At 41.3% G+C, this 21,209-nt stretch overlaps 1 protein-coding gene across 2 annotated transcripts in view; it reads left to right on the top strand.

Moving 5' to 3' along the window:
* Positions 1-7,950: 7,950 nt before the first annotated feature.
* The window catches only part of Fmn1 (formin 1), a 343,149-nt gene continuing 329,890 nt past the window's right edge, over positions 7,951-21,209 (top strand). For both annotated transcript variants that reach the window (XM_055599030.1, XM_055599026.1), the window contains exon 1: positions 7,951-9,838. In XM_055599030.1, coding sequence (XP_055455005.1) covers positions 7,951-9,838 — 1,888 coding nt within the window. The remainder of the gene's footprint in view (positions 9,839-21,209) is intronic.

The following is a 21,209-nucleotide window of genomic DNA, read 5'->3' as shown; positions in this document are numbered from 1 at the left end:
CAGGCGTGTGCCACCTTGCCCAGCTGGAACAAACCTTGTCAGTGATAACGCTTCCCCCATGTATCCTGGATCTCATGCTATCTCCTACTCTTGAGTCCTCCCTTTATCTAATGCCTCATATTCGTTTCCATCTTTTTGTTTGTTCCTTCAGTATCCCTGTTCTTACTGCTCTCTTCTTTTCAACTTAAAAACATTCCCAAGTTCCTCAAGTCCTAGAAAAATGAAACAAAAATGGCAAACACTGGACTTGATTCTTACTTCTTATATTTCCTTCCCCACATCAGTCTTTCTTACCCTTTACAGTATTATCCAGTGCTATGTTGTTCCACTGAAAAAAATGCTTTCCAGTATGTAACCCTGTCCCATTTCTTTCTTTCTCAACTTTCTTTTGGAATTTGATGTCTCTACTCCTCATTCTTGAATACCTGCCAATCTCTTTCTACTCCAGTCTGTCCTGACATTCCTGCCAAGTTAGTCTTCCTTGAATTTAGAGCTAAACATACTTTCCTGATCAAAACTCATCAGCGGCTTCATGAATAATTTGCCCATAAAGTTAGCATTAATTTCCAACTAACCTGAATTTAAATATTTCTGCAACAGGGCATCACTCTTGCTGTGGTTTAGGGGTTTTTTTTTTTTCCTCTAAAGTTACTGTGTTCAAAACTCTGATGCAATTTTGTTTGCAAAGGGAGGAAACAGGACGTATCAGGTTGTGAAGGCACCACCCTCCTAAACAAATGATGTTGTCATTTCTGGAAAAAGTTTGTCATAGTAAGTTTAATTATTTTAATTTATCCTATGTTATGGGTATTTTTCTTACATGTTTGTATGTTCACCACATGCATGCATGTCTGATGCCTATGGAGACCAGAAAAGGCCATGAGATCCCCTGGAACTGGAGTTAGGATGGTTGTGAGCCACCACTTGGGTGCTGGGAATAAAGCCTGGGTCATCTGGAAGAGAAGCCTTAATCATTGAGCTATCTCTCCAGCCCCGTGGGTTTGGTTTAGAAGTAACTTTAGCTCCATTTGATAATGTCCTTCCACCATCTGGATAAGGCGACACAGTATGAGGCCCTCACCAGGTGTCCTGCATGTGTTTAGATTTCCAGCCTCCAGAACTACTCCTCAATAAATTTATGATCTTTAAAATTTTGTTCGGCTTCAGCATTTTCTTTGACTAATCTCTCTTCATAGACATCTGAAAAATAGTGAATTTTCCCTTTGTGAGCTGATGTCTCTCTCTTGGCAATTCTTGTCAATTCATTTTCTTCATCTCCATCTGTCAAAACCTACCTTTATTTAGGGGCAACTTGAAATCTTTTCTTCTGCCTGACAAACTATCTTAATCCTGCAAACATGATGTGCTACAAATGTTTTTTAACTCTTCTAGATTTTTTTTTTATTTTATCTTATGTGTTGGATCTTGTTCCGATTCATAGTCTATTGATTTGTCTATCACTCTTTGTCCTACTTTTACGGAGTGCAAGTTAACAACAAAAACAACAGATTTTTCTTCAAATGAGAGAAAATCCAGGAAGTTGTTACATGTCTTCCTTCATGGTTATATTTCCTATTTGAAAAATTAATCAAAGTGCAAAATAGTAGCACTATACTGGATAGGGGATAAATGGAAAGGGGGCAGGGAGGCATGAATATTTCCAAGACCATAAGAGGGAGAATTTAAATCACTTAGAACTGAACAAGCCATATGAAGGAGCAATGACTGGTACCTAGAGAAATCATCTATGGCTGGAGCAAGAGACTGGTACCCAAGAGGAGGCATGGTCTCTGTTAGAGGGCACATCCACAGCAAACCTCAGCCTAGGAGGGAGGGAGGCAGGGAATAAACACACTGTCTTCTCTTCATTTCTTTCTGCAATCTGCTACGGTTGTTTCTCAAAGTCTAAACCCAGCAGAAATCAAACTGCAGGGGAACTTACTAACGGAATCCATAAAAGTCAGTTTTCAGCATGAACCTGACTGGACAAGTAGAAAATTTGAAGTTCAATAATGGACATTATGGAGAACCAGTGTTCGCAATATTGGGCCCAGATGGAGTCTCAGGTCATGACTGTGCCAGTGACGAACCAGAGAAAGCTTTGTATTGGTCTTTTAGGGCCAAAATCAATTAGGAAATCTACAGTCAGTAGACAGTATGACCACAACTAATACTTTGAACTTATTTTGGGTATTTTGTGAAATGTCTTATGAGTGCTGGATACCATCTCTTAAAAGGCAATCATTTCTCATTATGAGGAGGCGCAGCAGATATTTCCATCTGGGGTAGAGTGATGTCATCTACTTGCTATTGGAAAACGAGTCAGGAAATAAATTACCACACAGTGTTGTCACAGAGAAAATGTCAGCCTGGGAATTAGCAAGAGGAAATAGGAGGCACGGGACTCCCCAGGGAAGCAAAGTGCTCTGACACTGAGTACAACCAGAGAAAGCCACTTCATGGACCGAATTAAGACATATAATCTAATGTGTGGTTCCTACAGAGCTGCTGTGTTTGAGTCAAAGCAGGGTGAGGAAATGCTGCCTGAAATAGCTCAGCACACTTCATATATTTATTGCTGGAGTACTGAACCCCACTCCACACTACATGCCTTTTTACTTTGCCTTTTCTTGTAAGACTTACAATTCTTCTCCCTCTGGTTTCTCAAATGGAAAAATCTGTGTGATGACTCAGCACCGCAATCCTTCTTGCTAATGGTTCCTCACAGCTAGAGCGCTGGTGCTTTCAAGCCTTCTTTTAGTTTATTACCCTAGAGGGTTTAGAACGTTTAGTTGCTCACACACTTTCTGTCTTTGAATAAAGTTTTTTGTTTTGTTTTGTTTTTTGTTTGTTTGTTTGTTTTTTAGTTTCTTGGTCACAGACACTGCCTTAGGTAGGGCTTCTTTTGTTGTGTCACAAAAGCGACTTGTAGGGGGTTTATTTCTTCTCACAACCCTCAAGTCACAGTCTGTCAGTGAGGGAAGACAGGGGAAGAACTCAAGACAGAAGCCTGAATGCAGGAACTGAAGCAGAAGCCCTGGATGGGTGCTGCGCTGGCACCACCCATGATGGGCTAGCTGGGCCCTCCTCTATCAATCATTAATCAGATGCTGAGACTCATAGCCAAACTTTGGGCAGAGTGCAGGGAATTTTATAAATGAAAGGGAAGATAGAAAGACCTGGAGCCCCACAAGGAGAGCAACAGAACCAAAAAATGACTCTTCCCAAATGACTCTAGATTGTGTTAAAGTTGACAAAAAAACAAAAACAAAAACAAAAAAAACATAAAAAACCAACAACACTATGCAGCTACAGAAGATATGAGCCCCACAGATGTAGTAAAGACACTCTGTATTAAAGCCTCCGGAAGGAAGAAGATACCACAGTAATAGGAAGCCTTTTTTTTTTATAATGATAGCTTCATGCCTTGCATTATATATTTATTGCTATAAAATCCCATATCATAATTTTCAAAGCCTTGATTTGATTTTTGTCATTGGGGCTAACAGACTTTTAGCCATGACATTGCCTCCATCTATATAACAGAGATACACTAAGACCAGGACACAAAACACTTAGTCCCCTGGTCTGGCGTATGTCTGATATCTTCATGAAAGAAATGAGTCCTTCTTTTGTGAGTACTTCTACCTTTGGATTCTTTTTAAAAATAGTGTTTTTATTAATTCATTGAGAATTGCGTACAACATAATTTGGTTATAGTCACCTCTCCTCCTCTCAGATCCACTCTGCTTTATGGTTTAAAGTAACTCCTTGACCCCAATTTTTGCTTCTCATATACTGCTGCTGTGTGTAAAGCCATCTACTGGCCTTTGACCCTTAAGAAAAACTCACTTTCCCTCTGTCAGAAGGCATCCGCTTTCCACAGTTCCACAGTTAGGTGGTAGGCTCATGAGCGCTTTCCCATCCCTACGAGAATGTTGACTAACTTGATATTGATCAGGCAACCACGACTGCTGTGAGTTTATGATTACAGCAGTCCTTTTTACTGCGGTTTTTCCTGACCTCAGCCCCTTACAATATTTCCTCCCCTTCTCTTATGGTGGTACCTGAGCTCTGGAGAGGGGGAGTGATATAGCTGTCCCATTTATGTCTAAACATGCCACTGACACTTACTACTATTTGTGTTTTGACCAGTTGTTAGTTTCTGTGTTAGCCACTGTTTGGTGCACAAAGAAATTTTCTGATGGGGTGTGAGAACAACATTAATCAAGAAATAGATTAAAATTTAGATGGAAGTTTGATACTATGTCCGTTTAGCAACATAATAATAATAGGCTCACTCCTGAGGCCTGGAAGTGGTACAATACCAGGCATGCATGTCTGTGAAGCAGACTTTAAAGCCAATAAGAAAGTGATGGGTTACCCTAGAGAACCACTGGACATATTTTGCCACACTTGTTGTTATCACAGTTCATAAAGTTCACAGCTGAGTAAGACTGATAATGTCTTTTTTTCCTTTATCAGCCAATATAGCACCTTTTAATACAGTGAAAACTAGCCAGCAGAGAGGAAGCCTCTTTTTTGGTCAGTACCAACTTGATTTTTCCATATCCATGACCAGTATGGGTGATGTCTTCATAAACAGGGCTTTACCATCAAGTTTCGGTAGGAAACTAAAAGACGTGCAAATAGCCTGCATTGTTTTGTTTGGGGGAGGTAGGCTCTGGGACACCTGTGACCATCATCTTAGGGGAAGGTACCCTACATCTGGCAGGGGACTCTTTATTTGGCTATCTATAGCTTCTGGGGTGAATTTAATATCTTCTGCAGGGTTATATATGTATGAATTATAAAACCATAAGTTCTTATATTGGCTTCTCAAACATCCTTAGTGTTAGTTCTCCCTTCCCTTCCCCCATTCCTCTCCTTACTTAAACCACATACACATTATTGTCCTTTCCCTTGATATTACCTGTGCCACTTTTAATTTCTAAAGCAGAATATCCATTGGATTTCCCTTTATAGGCAAAGGCAGTTTTCACTTTCCAACTCAATGATTTTCTATCGTTCTTTTTCTCACCTTTGTGATTTGAAGGATATTATCAAGGTATTTCATCTAGTCAGACATGCTGACACTGTCCAGTGAGTGTTAGAAGATATGGGGCATTGATGAAGAAATTGTTACTTTAAGTTGACATAACAGAGGGGGTCTTGTATTCATCAGTAGATGAAGTAAAGGGAGAGCAGATTTACCCACAAATCACTGGGAGGGACAGAATTGGCTTTTAAACCTGCTTCTTCTTAGAGGAATCTTCACAAGTTCCTTGTGTCTCTGACCTTCAGTGTTTTTCATCTGTAAAATAGTGCCACACCGAATAAATGAGATGATAAATTCAAAGCATAAGTGTGTATAACTCTTCCTTAGGAAGGGGCATTAGGCAGCCATTGTCCTACTTGAAATTATGGCATGAACTGTGAACTGCTACTAGAAAGAAATTCTGAAAAGTCTGCAGTGCACTTCTCTCCATATATCAGACATTTTTCATCATCCAGGAAGTCAATGAGCTACACTGAGCTGGAGGAGCGTACTTGAAGGCAGAGGAGGGAATCTTCTCTTCTCACAATTCACAACAGGACTGTACTACCTCCCTTTGGCTTGTCTGAGAATTCATAAATGGAACTCCTGATGCTGAGTGCTCTGTATCATGCACAGTAGACGCACACCAGTCTTTGGAACTGATGTAAACCACAGACTAAAAGATTACCTCTCAAATGGATACTTGATATGTTCAGAGAGTTTGGGCCAGCAATCATCAAGTTTCCATACACATAAACATGTTTAGGATACATTTAGGACATGTACTAACAGCAAACACTTTAGACAGATTTTTTTTCTTTTTTAATTTTAATTTTTATTAATTACAGTTTATTCCCTTTGTATCCCACCTGTAGCTCCCTCCCTCTTCCCCTTCCAATCCCACCCTCCCTCCCTCTTCTCCCACTATGTCTCTCCCCTAGTCCACTGATAGGGGAGGTCCTCCTCCCCTTCCCTCTGATCCTAGTCTATTAGGTCTCATCAGGAGTGGCTGCATTGTCTTTCTCTGTGGCCTGGTAAGGCTGCTCCCCCCTCAGGGGGAGGTGATCAAAGAGCAGGCCAATCAGTTCGTGTCAGAGATAGTCCCTGTTCCCATTCCTAGGGAACTCACTTGGACACTGAGCTGCCATGGGCTACAGACAGATTTTAAAGATAGGATGAGTGGAACAAGAGCAGACCATATGCAACTGTAAAAAAGGCAAGGCCTATATTGACTTATCATCTCTTCTGTGCACCTTCTTGTTCCCTGAGGACCCTTCAATTAAATGAGTGAGAAATACCAGTATATGTGAATATTTACTCAATCTGTGAGAATCCTGTCTCTTAGAAAATAGGTTTTTCAAACAAGCAGACATTCTTTTTTGGAATTATATAATCTCTGAATCCTCCTAACACTTCTGTCTTGATCAGGTTCTCACATACACCTGACGGCTTCATTTTGTCACTTGGCTTCATATGGTTTCCCCAAGGAGTTTGCATTACAAATTCATCCTCCTTTCTGAACTCCTAACGTACTTTTATATAACTTTTTTTTTCTAGTTTAAAACCAGTTAAGAAAAAACAAAAAACAAAAACACTTGAGAAAAGTAAATTATAAACCATATCTAATTGTTATTTTGTTCTTCCTAGGGGAATGTTCCTTAAGTGAGAGCATCTTGAAGACTGGGTGGGATATTAACTTAGGAAGTGAAGTGTTAAAGAGAAAGAAAAAAAAAGAAAAGTGTTACAGTATAGAGTTCTAAGCTCCATATGTGTATGTGGATACGTTAGTTAGGAAGACATTTTTGAGAGCCCTTCAAATCACATAAGGAAGAAGCCACCTTCGCCCCTCACAGGACATTTCCAAACGTTTCTATCATCGAGTAATTAAAAATCCCTACTCTAATCTCAGCATTTGGGAAGCAGATGCAGGATGATTCTGTCAAGTTCATGTATAACAAGTTATAACAAGTTATCACATGTTCAAGTCCAGACTGGTCTACATAGCAAGTTCCAGGCCAGGCCAGCCAAGGCTACATAGCAACACCTGTCTCAAAACAAAACAGCTTAATTAAACCTCCTCAGTTACTTAATTTTAATCTCTCTCTCTCTCTCTCTCTCTCTCTCTCTCTCTCTTTTTAAGACAAAGTTCTTCTGTGTAGCCTGAGCTTTCCTAGACTCACTTTGTAGACCAGGCTGGCCTCGAACTCAGAAATCTGCCTGCCTCTGCCTCTTGGGTGCTGGGATTTTCATTTCTAACTTTTAAATTTAAAACTTTAGAACACTACAAAGAGTCGAGAAGGCCTGACACTTCCTCTCACCTCAGATATCTGGTCTGCTGCGTTTACTTACATTTCCTGTGCCTTAATGTAAGAGAATCTTAGAATCTTTGTTATAACAAAGCCTTCTCATCTTTGAAAATAATATTCCAAACACGAGTCACTGAAACAACTATCACTTCTAAGGCTCTCAAAGTCCTGTTCTCCCAGAATTCCTGGCAGGTCCAATAGCTGACTTACAGAAGAACAGAAACTGTGGTTGGAAGAGGTAGACGGACTGGCTCTAGGCTGTACGGTGGGTTCCCAAATGAAGAAAGGGGCCTTGTCCTGAGACCAAAGAGAGAGCCCTCTCCCATCTCTTAGCTATAGAAAAGCCTCTTGATCAAGGCAGGTAAGAGCCGAAGATGCTGCAGTCAGGCTCCTGGCCAGAGAGGAAGGATCGGTGTGGTTCTGCTCTGATTGATGTCTCCCTGTGGTGTGTACACTATTAGACAAGCTGCTCTCTCCCTGTGTCTCTCTAACAGGCAGCCTCACTTCGGGAGAGGACTGGCAGCTGCCTAGCCACCATCACATGCCTCTCCTCCGGAGCTGACCACAGGCCAGCATCTCCACAGCATGAATAATTAGGTAGGCATAATGGAAGGCACTCACTGCACCCTCCAGTTGCATAACCCCATCACTGAACTCTGCTATATCAGCTTCTATCTTCCAAAGGGGGAAGTCAGAGGATTTTCATACAAGGGCACTGTAACTCTAGACAGATCCAATAATGCTTTTCATAACTGCTACCAAGTCAGGGAGGGGCCAGACATCACCAGCCTCAGCCAGCAGCCGAACGAACATCCAGGCGACATCTTTTTCAAACAGACTCCTACAAAAGACATTCTGACCGAGCTCTACAAGCTCACAGCAGAGAGAGAGAGGCTGCTGGACAGTCTGCTGAGGTCAGACCACATCCTGGGCATTTCGATGGGGAGCCAGGAGGGGAAGGTGCAGGAGCTGTCAGTGAGCCTTGCCCCCGAGGAAGACTGCTTGCAGAGTGCTGGCAACATGAGCAGAGAGCTCCCTGCGAGCTCTCTCATTAGGAGGAGCACCCAAGGGAGCAAAAAGCCCCGGAGGACTGGCAGGAGGAGAGAGAGCCCTGAGGAGCTCCGGCTGAAGAGAACCAGGAGGAAAGGGCGTGACCATCAGGAGTCAGCTCCTCAGATGGGGAAGGGCCAAGTCTGTTCCAATAGCTCTCTTTCTCCTTCTCGAGCTAGGCCTGACCTCAGGCTCCTAGAAGAAACAGGAAATTTAGTTCCTCAGGGAACGCTCACGTCTTCCTTACGGAGGCGAGAGAGCTGCCCAGCCAACATCCTCAGGACGTCAGATGCAGACCTGGGCTTCGGAAGCTCTGGGAGGACCTCAGAGGACACTGATCTCGAAGGACCCCTGTCCTCTGACAGCAGCCCCACTGAGGTAGGAGGTGCTGGCGTTGGAGGGCAGCTCAAAAGTCCTCCTCATAAGCAGGAGCCCCCACACCCAAGTTTGTCTGAAAGTCATGAGAAACATCGTGGGGCCGAGAGGTGGGGCGGCGGGACTCGAAAGTCAAAGTCATTGGAGCGGACTTGCAGGAAGAAACCTGTTTCCAAAGTGGTGGCCAAGGTCCAGGAGCTGTCTGCTCCAGTGCAAAGAGTAGTTAGGGCGCATCCTGACGGCGAGGGAAGGGTTGCCTTTTGCCCACAGACCCAAACTGAGTTCCTCCAGAAAGCTGACTTCCTCACCCTCCCAGGAGCTGAGGCTGAGCCTCATAGTTCCAGGAGGCTGGGGGAGGAACAGCGAGGGGTCCAATCCTTGCAGCCCTCAACCACCGAAAGAGCCTCCATTACCAGTGAATCAGCTGGCAGCACCGAGGGGGCTGTGAACAAGGTTCTCCGGAAGGTGATAGAGAGTGAGAAGTTAGATGAAGCCACCGAGGGGAGAAGGTTGGGCTTCACTCTCAACACAAGGGCCACCTATGCTTTCCCAGAAAGTAGTAGCCAAAGGAAGGCTGGGCTACCCCAGGGTGGCCATAAATTCTTGCTTCTGGATCTACCCCACACTGTAGGTCCTGAAGCCCCACAACTCAAATGCGATGAGAGGAAGCCAACCCCCCAAGCACCAACAGCTCTCGGCATGGTATTTAATAATTCATCGCCTCAGCCCAGCGCACACAAACGGCTGTCACCTGTTCCCTCGCCTCTGTCTCCAAGGTGCCCCAGCCCACAGCAGCACCACAGGATTCTCCCGCTCCCTCCACTGCCTAGTGAAGGAGAAGCTGTTTTTAATGAACGCCCTAATAGGAAGAACGGTGTCTCCTCTGGGTTTCCCTCTGCTGACACCTTGGAGCCATCCTCTTCTACGAAGGTCACGGAGGCCAAAGGAGCCAGCCCGACTTGCCTCAGAGCAAGCCAGACTTGGCTGGTGTCTGAGGAAGCAGCGTCAGAAAAAAGCTTGGAGCAGCAGGAGAAGATTACAGCTCCCCCCCAGCACCAGGTGCCACCAGGTTAGTGTCTGTTTAAGCTGTTTAGATCTATGCTTGAGAGATCGAGCAACTATTGATCTGCTTCTGCTGTTAAGAGACGGGCTGATTAACGATGGGCTGATACTCCTAGAGCTGTTTCACCCACACGGTAACAAGAAAACCGAGATTTGCGTTGGAAGTGTGAGTGATGGTGAGACGCTGATGACCAGAGAACTAAGAGTGACGTTGTTTCTAGAGTCAATATTTTATAGGAGCTTTGAGATTGGTTTGATTGTTTGTGGCACATAAAGTTGCCTCCATGATTGCTTAATGCCGAGACTCAGAGGAACAGGCAGAGAAGCAGAAGTTCGCCTCTGCCTTTGATGTTAGCAAATGAGTAATTGGTCCATTGACCTAAATTCTACTAGTGATACTGCTGATGTCATTCTGGGGAGTCTCTAAGCACAAACACAAAAGGCACGGTTTCTACTCATATGTCCATAGCTACTTAGGTTTTTTTTTTTTTTTGTTTTGTTTTCTATAAGCACATTTGTAAGTGCCATGATTTATGACAAAAATACTTAAAAAAAAAAAACAGAAAGGAAGCATTAAATTTAATCTGAAGGTATTTTGGTTCATGGTGTGTTGGTCCATTCTTATAAACCTAGCAACTGGAAGTCTGGGGTAATAGGATCATCACTTAAAGGATAGTTTGGGCTACAGAGAGAATTTAAGGCCAGCCTGGGCTACAGAGAGAGTTTAAGGCCAGCTGGACTTGATATGAAACCCTAGCTCTGAAAACAGGACACAAATTTTGTTTTTGAAAAAGGAATTTGTTCCAGGTTCTCTTTTCTTCTCTTTTCTATTTAGCCACCCAAACAAGCACAAAACAGCTGTTGAATGTTAACTATGTTTTATTTATGGGCCACTGCTGTGACTAGAGTAACAATGCCATTTCTCATGCATAAGGTACTAATGAGCGCCTCTGACTTGTATACTTAATGTATTTAAATTTTTACATGAAAATAATCTTGAGTGTTCATTGAGGAGTCCCTGTCCTGTATCCTTGCCAGTGTGCTCAAATATTCAGGGTTTTGTGTGCCATTATGCAGACAATTGGTTCTTCAGCAGCATATGGTCAGGGTCTTAAGCTAGAAAATAACTTGCAATATATGTGATCTCTTAGAGAATACTGGAATTTTATTTATAGAAAACTCATGTGAAATTTTGAGATAAAAATGTTGATCTAGGAAATAAGAGTTGCCAAAAGCTTGTTTCTCTTGAACTTGTCACATTTTACATATTTCTCTACATCCCTGATTCAGGGAGGTGTTTTTTAAAAAATGTAGTAAACACTCTTCCATCTTGTTTATACAATATATACAATATACAATATAGTCTGGTCAAATTTGCCATGTTCTGCCCCAGTAGGAAAGTCATGGAATTGTGAAATTCATCTCATATACTGCATAACTCTAATGAAAATATCCTGTTATGGATAATGTTGATGTCAGCTTGCAGAGTTTAAATTCACCTGGGAGGTGGGCCTGTGGTCACACCTGTGGATAGTATCTTGGTTATGTTTATCGGTGCGAGACGATCTATCTTAATTGTGCTTGGGACAATTCCCTTGGCAGGGAATACTAGACCATGTAAAGTGGAGAAAGTGAGCTGACAACCAGCATATATTCATTCATTGCGCTCTGCTTCTGGATTGCGGCTGCAGTATGACCAACCGCTTCAAGTTCCTGCTGCTTTGGCTTGTCTACCATGATGAACTCTGAACCAAAATGAACCTTTCTCCCTGAAGTTGCTTTTGTCATGGTGTTTTATCATAACAACAGGAAAAGAAACTAAGATCTAGAAATTACATCAAATTCTAGGGTTCTATGCACTCCTCATCCAGAATCTCTGCTTTGAATGTCTTTGGTATTTTGTAAGACTTTTGTCCCTTAATTTAGGGTTATCTTGTCATTTATTGCAGTTTTGTATGTTATAAAACCGCCATCCTTTTGTGAGCTCATAAGAACTAAGCCTTGTTGTCTGTAAGCACATAATAAAACATTCAGTTTCTGTAGGCAGACGACTGTGAACCCACTGAGGGACAAGTTGAAAGAATGGTTCCATTTTCGAGGTAGGTTCTCTATGCAATTTTCATGACCACTTTTTACTTTGGCCCAGTCTTCCACTGAGATCTTAAGTAGCACTTTTAGGAGCAATTATAAAAAGCACAGGGATGCCCTGCCATGGAGACCTCCTATGTGTCTAACCTTTTTATAAGGAGTTGGGAAGTTGGAGAAGAGTCAGAGTGGGAGAGACCTTAGTTTCTGTAGTAAATAGTATCTCTTAGACTTTGTCCTGTTTTACTGGCTCCTTCTTGAGAAGCCTGGAGGAAGGGAAAGGTCTAGCTAGTGTCTTTGATCTATTGTATATCTTTTTGTCCCTTTTTTCTTTTTACTTTACATTCTATAGCCAGAGTCCTTGTCAATTTTTTTAGTTACTCCTGCAGCTGGTGAGTTCAGACAGGGAGAATATCCTCTTTCTGGATGCTTCTGTCTTGCTTTTCACATTTCCTTGCCCTCAGTCTCAGCAGAGGCCTCAGACAGTAGCAGCAGGATGTTCAAAAGTAACTGATTTACCATCTCCCTACAGTGGTTCTTCATTGGAATCCAACTTCCACTTTTCCCCCAAGTTAGCTATTAACTAGATTAAGTTTATGGTCTGTGGACATGAATTTCCTGTGGAAATAACAAGTAGGGTTTTCACTGAAGTGATGAGAGTAAGATAATTGAAAGCACTCATTTATTACTGAAGTAAGAGATTAACTCCTTGGGGTTTAGTGTTTGGGTTATTTTCAGGTTTCCTGCTTTCATTTATTTTTGATCAAAAGACCAGTTTCTAGTTGGAAGACTCTAGAGTTACAGACAAGTAGTTAATTCTGAGTAGAAAATGGAATCCACATCTTACAAGACCAAGAATTTAAATCCAATGTCATTGCTACCATGCAGGCATAACATGAAGGTATCACAAAGGCCATTGATACACCTCCTATTGGCTTTATAAATTTTCTCACTCTTCATCCCATGCACTGCACACAGGAATTTCTTACATTGACAATATGATCAGGCAGAGACTATACTAAATATAAAAAGTGTCTATATTTTCCTTCTCATGGACCCATCTAGTGACCACTTTATAGTGGTTTTATGGGACCTTACTTTGATGATAGAGGTAACTCATTGTTACCAAGCCTCTGAGAAATGCATTTCCTTAAAGTAACTTTGAAGGAGTTTTAGTTGTGCTAACATACATAGTAGTGTTTTGGGAGCTCAGCGTTGAGATTCTTTTCTGGTTTCCTGTCTTCATCTATCTTTGATCGCAAATAAACCCCTTTGATGATGCAAGTATCTTATGACAGTTGGCTCACCACACTGAGGGAATGTCTCGTCTTTCTTGTGTTGTTCAGCAAACTTATGATTTTTGTTCTTTGTAGTCAGTGAGGCATGATGGAAGCACATGGCTCAAACCATGAAAATCATTTGACCAATTAAAGATGTAATTAATGTCACTTTATTTAGAGTTGGGAGGTACTCATATATATTGTATCTAATTCTTCTGTAGCTCTTTGGTTCCTATTTGGGATTATATTATGTGGAGTATGTATAAATTCTTTGTGTATAAATGTTGAAGTTTGATGAAATTTAAAGAAGCCTCAAATATTAATAGATATAGACACATATTTACCTAACTTCAGAAAGTACATAGTACACAGAAAGGTACCTGTAATTGTAAATTGGAAATTATAAACACCTTATTATATCTATAAAATTAAAAATGAATGTAATAATTGAGTTAACAAGAGATATCAAAGAGTCATTGTTAAAATTATATGTAAGTATGGCCCAGTGATCCTACTTTAAGAACTTTGCTTAAATGAGTGTATGTACCTGTATGACTACACGCACACGAGTATTTACCGTGGCAATTTAAAATTTTATTATCATAACTTTGCCTGTTGTTTGTATGTCTGTGTGTGGTGGAGGTGGTGTGCAGGCATGGAAGCGGTAGCACTCCTTTGTGGTGACATTTCTTTGCTTGTACCAGAGTTTGACCCTAGGTCATCGGGCTTGCACGGCAAGCACTTTACCTGCTGGCCAACTTCCTAGCCCTGAAGCAACCTTTATACCTTTCAAAACATCTGGAAGAAAACTGAACCTTCATCAGTGGAGACATGAGTAAATAAAGATAAAACATTTTTCATCTGTGATACTATGATGCTGCCTAAAGTATCAATATAGATTTCCAATAAGTTACAAAATAATATTTAGTGTTCTTGTTTCCTGTAACGCCACCATCTCTTCTTCCCATATATAAATAACATGGGGTTTTTTTTGCACAGATTTGAACATCAGAGAAACAGGTGTAAAGAAGGATTGGCCAGGCTGTCAACATTTAAAGGACAAGACATGGGGGAATGGGCTGGAGAGCAAGATGTGTGTTGGTGCATTTGCTTTTCTACTTTGCCTATTTTTGTTTGGTTTCTCCGGATGTGAGGTGTATGTAACTTTCATAATTTTGGAAGAATTATCTTAGACGTTTCACTTATTAATTTTACTTGAGTATGTGTTTGTGTGTGTAGATATGCGCTCATGCCCATGCCCATGCAGAGGCCAAAGAACAGCAAGTGTTCTGCTCTGTTACCCTCTACCATATTCTCTTGAGACAAGGTTTCTCATTTAATCTGGAGCCAGGCTGCAGCCAGCAAGCCTCAGTAGTGTCTGTGTCTCTGCCCACCATTGTGCTGGGGTCATAGGCACAAATGCAGCCACATAGTCTTTCATGTGGGTTGTGGGGAATTCAACTCAGCTTCTCATGCTTACACAGCAATCCATTTCTCCAATGCCAACTTCTATTTTTAATATATTAAATTTATTTTACACATTATTACTTTAAAAAATTAGGGGAAAATCACATGCCAACATTAGCCAGACTCCCAAGCTATACATCTCAATGAACTTCTATACATTTAAAGTAGCCATTCAAAGTGGAATCTATAGAACATATTGTGTTTTTATGTTTTCTGTATCTGATATATTTTTATGCACTTATCCACCACCAAAAATGCAAAGTCCATGACGGCACTAGAACTAGAAAAATGGTTAGCTTTATAGTCCCTTTCATAATTCATATTTATTGCCTGAATTTCATCTCTTTTCATCCCCTAATATTTCTTTTTTTTTCCTTTTTAACAGACTGCACTGCACCCACATGAACATATATTTATGAACACATGTATCTTACTGGCTAGATTCTACATATGAGAGAGAACATGCTTTTGTTTCAGAGATTGTATGACCTTGCTCAATATCATACATTCTCAGTTCACTCATTTTTCTGAAAATTTTGTGCCTTTCTTTTTCTTTAGAGATGGAAAAACATATTTGTGTGTGTGTGTGTGTGCATGTATGTGTGCATGTGTGTGTGTGTGTGTGCGCGCGCGCACGCCTGCACAGCGACTTTTTTTAAGATTTATTTTATTTTGTGTGTATTAGTGTTTTGCTCACAGGTATGTCTGTTCCCCCCCGTGACTGTTTGGTACGCATGGAGGTCAGCAGAGGGCATGGGATCCCCCAAACTAGCTTTATGTGTGATTGTGAGCCTCCGTCTAGGTGTTGGGCATTGAATCAAGCTCTCCTCCACAAGAACAACAAGGCTCTCTTTTTTTCTTTTTTCTCACTTTATTCCTTCCTTAAGAATTCCTTACAGTATATTTTAACCATATTCAACCCCTCCCTCAAATCTTTCTGATCTAGCCACCTTCCCTGCACACTCTAATTTGTGTTCTCTCTTTTTAAAATTATTTTTATTTGTATTAATTACAGTTTATTCACTTTGTATTCCCCCATACCTCCCTCCTCCCCTCCCAATCCCACCTTCCCTCTTCCCCACCCGTGTCCCTCTCCCAGTCCACTGATAAGGGATGTCCTCCTCCCCTTCCCTCTAGTCTATCAGGTCTCATCAGGAGTGACTGCATTGTCTTCTTCTGTGACCTGGTAAGGCTGCTCCCCCCTCAGGGGGATGTGGTCAAAGAACAGGCCAATCAGTTCATGTCAGAGACAGTCCCTGTCCCCATTACTATGGAGGCCACTTGGACAATGAACTGCCATAGGCTACCTCTGTGCAGGGGTTCCAGGCCATCTCCATGAGTTGTCCTTGGCCAGAGTATCAGTTTCAGAAAAGACCCCTGTGCTCAGACTTTTTGAATCTGTTGCTGTTCTTGTAGAGCTCCTGTCCCCTCCAGGTCTTACTATCTCCCCCTTCTTTCATAACATTCCCTGTACTCTGCCCAAAGTTTGGCTATGAGTCTCAGCATCTGCCTCAATACCCTGCAGGGTAGAGCCTTTCAGAGGCTGTCTGTGGTAGGCTCCTTTCCTGTTCCCTGTTTTCTCCCTCCTCTGATGTCCATTCTCTTTGCCTTTCTGAATGAGGTTTGAACATCTTAGCCAGAGTCCTCCTTCCTGATTAGCTTCCTTAGGTATACAGATTTTAGTATGTTTATCCTATAATATATGTCTAATATCCACTTATGAGTGAGTATATACCCTGTGTGTCTTTCTGCTTCTGGGATACCTCACTCAGGATGATCTTTTCCAGTTCCCACCATTTACCTGCAAATTTCATGATTTCCTACAACAAGGCTCTTAACTGCTAAGCTATCTCTACAGGCGCATATACCAGATTTTCACTATCCATTCATGTGTTGATGGATATCTAGGTTGATTCTAGTTTTTTGCAGTAGTGAATAAAGCATCAAGCACAGAATGTAAATAGCTCAATGGTAGTGTATAGAGTTCCTTGAACATATGCCCTGGAGTAAAATAAATGGTAGTTCTATATTTAATTTTTGAGAAATCTCAAAACTGATTTCAACAATGGATATATTTACATCCTACAAAAAGTGAATAATGGTTTCTTTCTCCCCACAGCCCTCATTTGTTTTCAGATTTATTGAGGAGTGAGGTGCTATTTCAAAGTAGTTCTAATTTGTATTCTTCCAAGGGCTCAGAATATTGAACAGCTTTAAGATATTATCCATTTCTGTTTCTTTTTAGTAAGTCAATTCAATTCATCTGCCTGTTTGTTGATTGACATGTTTATGCCATTGGTATTTAATTTCTGCAGTTCTTTGTTAAGCTGTAGGTATTTAGTTCCTTGCTTAAGTGTAGCTAGTAAGAGTTCTCTTTCATTCGTCAGACCGTCCATACGCTCTGCTGATTGTTTCCTGGTGCTGAACAGAAACTTTTTTTTCTCGTGCAGTCCATCTGTTGATACTTAAGAGTTAGTTCCTGTGCTGTCACTGTTCTATTTAAAAACTCTATAGCTAACCCAGTATCTTGAAGAGTATCCCCTGTGTTTCCTCTAGAAATTGAAATTTTGTTTTTTAAGATAAAACAAAGAGACATGCATTATTGACTGTCATAGATGTGTACTGGGTGTAGAATTATAGTGGAACCACACTTTTCTGCACTTTCATTTGCCTTCAAATGAAGCAGGACACTCAGCAAGGAGAATATAGCATTACTTTTTTAAAAAAGATAAATATCTGTAAAGTCATGAAGACAAAGGTAATGCCCTACAGGAGTATATTTGGTGGTAAAATTAGATGAGAACAGAACCAAATCTAGAACTTAACCACAAAGGCAACGTAGAGGAGCTTTCGAATTCAACGAAGTTCCAACAGGAAACAGACACCTCCAGCCTCCCCAAACCTGGGGGAGGGTGATAAGGAATGGCATGGTCCCTGGAGCCTGAAGAAGGGAGCAAAAGACCATGTGGTAGGAGCAGCAACTAGCCTGGCCTGACATTCTAAATTAACTAAGCCAAGACCAAGTGAAAGGGAACCACCAAGCTGCTCGTTAGGGCCTGCAAGGACTGTGCTTCGGCACAGAAGGCTGAGGTGGATCCTGAGGAGCAGATGGGAGATTTGATGATACAGGTGAACTGCCTGTATGGAGACCAAGAAAGACTTGATTGTAGTTGACTGGAAGAAGCTTTCTCAGTGGGATGATCTGCTTGTAATTAGGTGATAAGCAGCTGTTATTGGGGGGTGACATAGAAACAGCAGCTAAAGTTTCCTCCCTAATTTATTAGCGAATAGATGTGGAAAGACAGAATGGTTTAGACGGCCACAGAGTGGATAGGAAGATGGGTGTGGGGAGAGGGTGTATATGTCTTGTTATAGAACAATGGTCATCTGGGTGGTAAGTGACTACTGTAGTGTTTTGCCTCCTTTTCATATTTTATAGCTCTTTGTTGAATCAGGTTGACAGTCTTTCATTGTTATGAAGTTCACACATAGCAAAAGTAAATGAATTAGAAGAATTAGAAAATTCTCATGTAGGTTTTGGTCTATAGATTCAGAAAAAAAAATCTAATTTTGTTTGTTTGTTTGTTTGTTTGTTTTTAGAAACCAGAGCTCATGTTTTCAACAGTGATTGGTATCATACTGTATCTTGTCTTTTTTTTTTAAGAACACAGTATTAAATCTGTCTTACCTAGATCTCTCAAATTAACAGCTGATCAGTATATGAAACATTCTACCAACAAACAGTTTGTATTTTGAGGTTAATTTTCATACATAATAAATGAAGAGTATTGTTCTTATTTACTTTTGATTTTAAAAGAAATATATGCTTTCAGAGGTTAAGAGTGTTTGTGGCTAAGACCTGATGTTTCAAATTCTCAAACTAACTGTGTGGCCATGAATATCTGTCATGGATTGTGGTTGTGCTGAGCTGTGAGTATAACTTCTTCTAATAAATGGTGTGCTTTATTTATCTCTTTTCTATTCTTAGATCCAAAGAACGAGAGTCAAAGCAAAGTGGTAGTCTATGGCATGAGACTTGTAAAACCATCTAAGTAATTCCAAAGAGGATAGAAAAAGCAGACGTAGCACCATCGTTTAAAGCAAAAGCGACTTAAAAACCAAAATGAAAAAAAATATTTAATGGATTGTAGCGGTTTGAATGAAAATGGACCTCATAGGCTCATAGGGGTGGCATTATTTCAAAGGATCAGGATATGTGGCCTTGTTGGAATAGGTGTGGCCCTTTGTTGAAGGAAGTGTGTCCTGGAGTTGGGGGCCTTTGAGGTTTCAGAAACTCAAGCCAGGCCCACTGGCTTGTTTTCTCTCTCTCTCTGCTGCCTGCTGATTCAGATGTAGAACTCTCAGCTACCTCTCCAACACCATGTCTGTTTTTGTGCCACCATGACAATGATGAAACCTCTGAAACTGTAAACCAGCCCCAATTAAATGTTTTCTTTTATAAGAGTGCTGTGGTCATGGCATCTCTTCACAGCAATAGAAACCCTAACTAAGGCATGGTATTAAACTTTAGAGAAGCTTGCTGTGTGCTTATCTATGTACATATGTACTGATGTACACACACACATATACAAAAACACACACAAAAACATAACCATTCTGCCAGACTGTCACTGGTTGAGACATCTAAAGACTCATACTTTTGAGCCTGTCATGGTGGCACATACCTTTAATCTTAGTACTTAGGAAGTAGAGACAGGTGGATCTCTGTGATCTATAGGCCAGCCTGGTCTACACAGTGGGTTCCAGGCCATCCAGGGCTACATAGTGATACTCTGTCTGAAAACAAACAAATAAATAATCCAAGACCAGCAACATGAAACACCTCACACTTTTGAGCCTATAATTTAGTTGCAAGCATTTTATCTAATTGATGAAGCTGAAAATTGAAAAGTGAAGATATATGTTTTCTCCCATTTCTTATGAATTCCTCTGAGTAAGGGTGCTTTTTGAGAATAGTGAAAACATAAGCTACCTCTCTAGGCCTACCTTCTTTCTCTTGATAACTGTTATTATATAATAACTTTTTCTGTTTTACTTATTTCACCCGCCTTTTTGTCAGTCCTATTAAATAATTGCCTTTAAAAAAAATAGAATATTACTATGTAACCCAGGCTGGCCTCAAACACAGCATCCTCTCCTGCTGGGATTGTAGGCCTGAATCAACACACCTAGCTCAGTAATTCTTAGATAGAAGTCAAACCATATTGAGCAGCCCATGAAGCTTGGGTGTGTCAAAGCCTCCTGTTACAGTATATTGTGTAGTTCCCCATTCCCACAGAGAGGTCTGTGAGTTATTTTCATCCTTCTAATTTCCAGTGTTTCAAACCTGATTCTTTCTAAGGAACCCAGAAACTCACAGGAAAGAGGTTGAAATTAGGTGAGAATTAGAATTCAGACATGTCAATGACGCAGATGGGTTCGTAGAGTCCTGTAGGACAGTTGGTAATAGAAAAACTCACTGAAGAATGGGAAGAGTACCGTGAGAGAAGCTTGGGCCAAGTATCTGGACAGATATCCCACACACACCCCCCCACAGGAAGAATGCCTCTGTCCCTGAGCAGAAGGGAATTTGGGAGGAAGAGAGACATGCTATTTGTTGTCAGAGTTCAGCAGCTAGGAGTACAGAAACTCAACACAAGCAGAACCCTTGCTGCTAAGAAACAAGTTGAGATACCATGGAAGATGCTGTTAGCACCCCCAGAAGAGCAATGTGAATGACCAGGAAATCAGGCCCCAAATGGTGGATCCAAGCATCAGTGGAGAGAAGGGACTTTGAAACAGATCTGCTTTCGTGCTAGCAAGTGAACCAGGGCCTAATGCGTTGCAGTTCATATACCGCTTGTAACAATTGGGCTCCTAAGATAGTAAGTTGGATCGTCCAAGTTTTGGGTGTTTCTTCCTAAGCCCTGTTGATACCTTTTGTTTGTTGTTAACTTTACGTTAATGTTCTGTATCTGAGCTTCCTCTGTAGAAGAGCTGCCAAATCATCCGGTGAGTTGCTAAAGCCACTGGCTTCCGGATTTCCCAGAGGAGTCGTAGAAAGTAAATAACATGTGCAGCTTGAGGACCCTGTTATTCTCCCTATAAGTCAGAGCTGTCTGGGCATGTCTGCATAATTACAAGGTCAGGCCCATCAGGAGCCTGTTCCTTGAATCCTCAGAAGACTATCACAAGGCACAGCCCACCTACAAGAATGGATGATCTGTGTTGGAAGACGCCTGCTTCACTGGGAAAGATAACTCTGAAAATAATATGACACATGTCCCCCAGCTCTTCCACCCGCTGGGCTCCCAGGAAGCTCAATATCTGCATCCTAGAAAGAAAACAACAAAACATAGGGTCAATGTTTTAAAAATAATGCTACTAAAATCTCTTTGAGACATTGAAGATGTAATCTGTATTGCAGAATGTACCAACATGGACACAGGGTCTCTCTCCAGGGTGTTTCTGAAGGAGTGTGATGGTTATAACACAGTGGAATGAACTAGATTGTATTTTTTTTCCTAAGGAGAAGTGGGAAATACA

This window comes from Psammomys obesus, unplaced genomic scaffold, assembly GCF_907164565.1.
Source record: "Psammomys obesus unplaced genomic scaffold, mPsaObe1.curated_primary_1811, whole genome shotgun sequence".
Lineage (NCBI taxonomy): Eukaryota > Metazoa > Chordata > Mammalia > Rodentia > Muridae > Psammomys > Psammomys obesus.
This window is presented reverse-complemented; position numbering and strand designations above follow the sequence as displayed.